This window comes from Lycium barbarum, chromosome 3, assembly GCF_019175385.1.
Source record: "Lycium barbarum isolate Lr01 chromosome 3, ASM1917538v2, whole genome shotgun sequence".
NCBI lineage: Eukaryota > Viridiplantae > Streptophyta > Magnoliopsida > Solanales > Solanaceae > Lycium > Lycium barbarum.
In genome coordinates, this window is record NC_083339.1 from 46,955,419 (window position 1) to 46,958,322 (window position 2,904).

The 2,904-nt window shown below is 31.8% G+C and overlaps 1 protein-coding gene across 1 annotated transcript; it reads left to right on the plus strand.

Moving 5' to 3' along the window:
• On the plus strand, positions 1-1,543 carry LOC132631126 (transcription termination factor MTEF1, chloroplastic). Its single transcript, XM_060346729.1, has one exon. The coding sequence runs from the start codon at positions 562-564 to the stop codon at positions 1,465-1,467; it is 906 nt and encodes a 301-aa protein (XP_060202712.1). The 5' UTR covers positions 1-561; the 3' UTR covers positions 1,468-1,543.
• The last annotated feature ends 1,361 nt before the right edge of the window (positions 1,544-2,904 follow it).

The window sequence follows — 2,904 nt, forward strand, 5'->3', positions numbered from 1 at the left end:
TTTAAACGACAGACTGACGTCCACATAAAATGGGGATCAAGGGAATATTATGACCGCTTTATTTGTATAATATTGGAGAAAGCAGGATCATAGAAATTGCTTTGCTCTCACCTCATTCGCACTTAGCCCTTAATACATCTTCCTGTTGTAATGAAAGATCTTTTACATGATCATTGCAGGAATCTCGTTGACCTTACCAACAAATTTGACTAATCACAAGGATTTCTTCTTGCTTATCCATTCATCATAAAAGATTACTAATGATTACAATTTCATCTTTCTTTCTTTTTCTATGTTAATCCAATCAGTCCTTTGTTTGAAACGGATGGTTACAATTTTAAAGGTTTTTTCCATTGCAGATAGGATAAGTTACTTGTCCAAAACCCATGGAGTGTTATCAAAGTCTAATTTACACTATGCTTATCCAATCTACACAATCAAGTCAGAGCCAATAAATTGAAAGCAAACTGCCAGGTGGCCTTATAAAAATCACAAGATGGAAAGAAAACCATTTCATAAGAATCACCAGACTAAAGTTGCAAAATAATACCATCACCAAACATGTCAAGTGCAGCAACATCTTTTCATTGCTTCTCTGTTCAGAAATTACCACCACCACCATCATCATCATGTTCAGATGAACAAATAAGTCTTTTATCAAAAAAACCAAAATCGATTCTCCTAAAGAACCCACTTTATCAACCAACTCACAAGAACATCTCGTTGCAATTCAAGGAGAAAATCTTGTGCTTAGAAATAATGGGTGTTGATTCAGGAAAAGCACTGTCTCAAAACCCTTACCTTCACAGAGCTTCTTTACACACTATTCATTCCATCATCACTTTCCTTCAATCAAAAGGACTTCACCAGAAGGACTTTGCAAGGATCTTTGGGATGTGCCCAAGAATTCTTACCTCAGATATTAATTCTGAACTCAACCCAGTTTTCAATTTCCTCTCAAAAGACCTAAGAGTCCCTCAACACAACTTGAGAAGGGTCATCAACAAGTGTCCAAGATTGCTCGTTTGCAGTGTAAAAGACCAGCTTAAACCAGCTCTCTTTTATCTTCAAAGACTTGGCTTCACAGATTTGCATCATTTAGCTTATCAAGATCCAATCTTGCTCGTTTCTAGTGTCGAAAATACCTTAATACCCAAGCTCGATTATTTGATAAGTCTAGGATTTTCAAGAACGGAAGCAGTCGAAATGACTTTGAGGTGTCCAGGACTATTCACTTTCAGCATTGAGAATAATTTCAAGCCTAAATTTGACTACTTTTCTCAACAAATGCAAGGTGAATTGGATGAATTGAAAGAGTTCCCTCAGTACTTTGCTTTTAGTTTGGAGAAAAGAATAAAACCAAGGCACATTGAACTTGTACACACTGGAGTTTCAATTCCACTGTCATTGATGCTCAAGACTACCGATGAAGAGTTCAAGGAGTTGATAAGGCAAGAAACTGGATAGACTAAATTGTGGATATTATATTTATTTGTAAATCCGTTGCTTTGCTAACAGTAGTAATGTTAATGTCTTTTCTTAACTCTTGAGGTGACTAATCCATCACTTGTATACTTATTACACAGTCAATCCACTGGCCTATGTTTTCTATAAGTTCGTTTGGAAAAGAATATCACATTTTTTATATTTGAAAATAATTTAATTTTAAATTTATATTATTTTTAATGAGAAATTTTTATAATCATATAAAGATTATAACATGTTTAAAATTACAAGTTTTAAGAGTTTTATACTAACACAAATATTATGATATATGTTTGAAACTCTCAAGTTCAATAATCTTTCTCTCATTCTTAAATTTCCTATCAAGTCAAACTATGTCATGTAAGTTAAAATGGATAGAGTACATGTTTTCCACTAATGATTTTACTAATTAGTCAATATTCCATAATTTTATGTTCTTTGAATGAACAGATCATAGTCTACACAAAGCGGAATAATTCTTCTTTGTAGAGTGTATAATAAGAGTGGTGTCGGAAGGAGAAAATCTAACAAGCGTCACAGAGAATAGAGAGTTTACCTGTTAAGGAATTGTATTCTATGTCTTCAAATAACTTGTTCAAATTTGTTTAAATCATGTACTCGAACCGTTTAAAGTTAGATGTTTTATTGATTATATACAAAATTAAGAAAATAAGGGAGATTTTTGAATTTTGTACTTTTAAACTAAAGACTAGTCTCTTGGAACGTGCGCTGAACGTTTATCCCATGTCCTTATCATAAATGTTCTATTGTAACATGTTGAATTGTAACCATATGCATATTTCAAACATTCATGTTTGAGTTATAAAGGTATTGGGACATACAAAATTTCCAAATCAATGTTTATTTTACAATTTTATCCATTGTTTCAATTTCAATTTAAAATAGAAAATATTAAAACTAAAATTTTTGTTTGAGTATCTAAAATGAAGTAATGTTTCACCCGAAAAGTTCAACTTCTTTTCAAAGTGAAATTCATGTCAAACACAATGTCAATTTGTTTTCAACTTCAATATTAACTTTAAATACCTTTTTTTTTTTTTTCAATTTCAACCAAATATTGTCCAAACAGGATCATTTAATGGCTAAATAATCAATTTATGTAATTAACAACAATAAAATAAATTTATTCTTTATTGGTTAAAGCTAGGGGTGTACATGGACCGGGTTGGTTCGGATTTTTTAAACACCAAACCAAACCAATTGCGTCGGGTTTTTAAATTTATACACCAAACCAAACCAATAAGATTCGGGTTTTTCAACCTCGGGTTGTCTCGGGTTATTCGGGTTTTTTTTCCGGAATATTCTTGATACAAAACATATAATTTTTACTTCAAATATTTCTTTAGTCCTAGTAAGATACAACTATGTAATTAAGGTGTTTCATAAGAAAATAACACA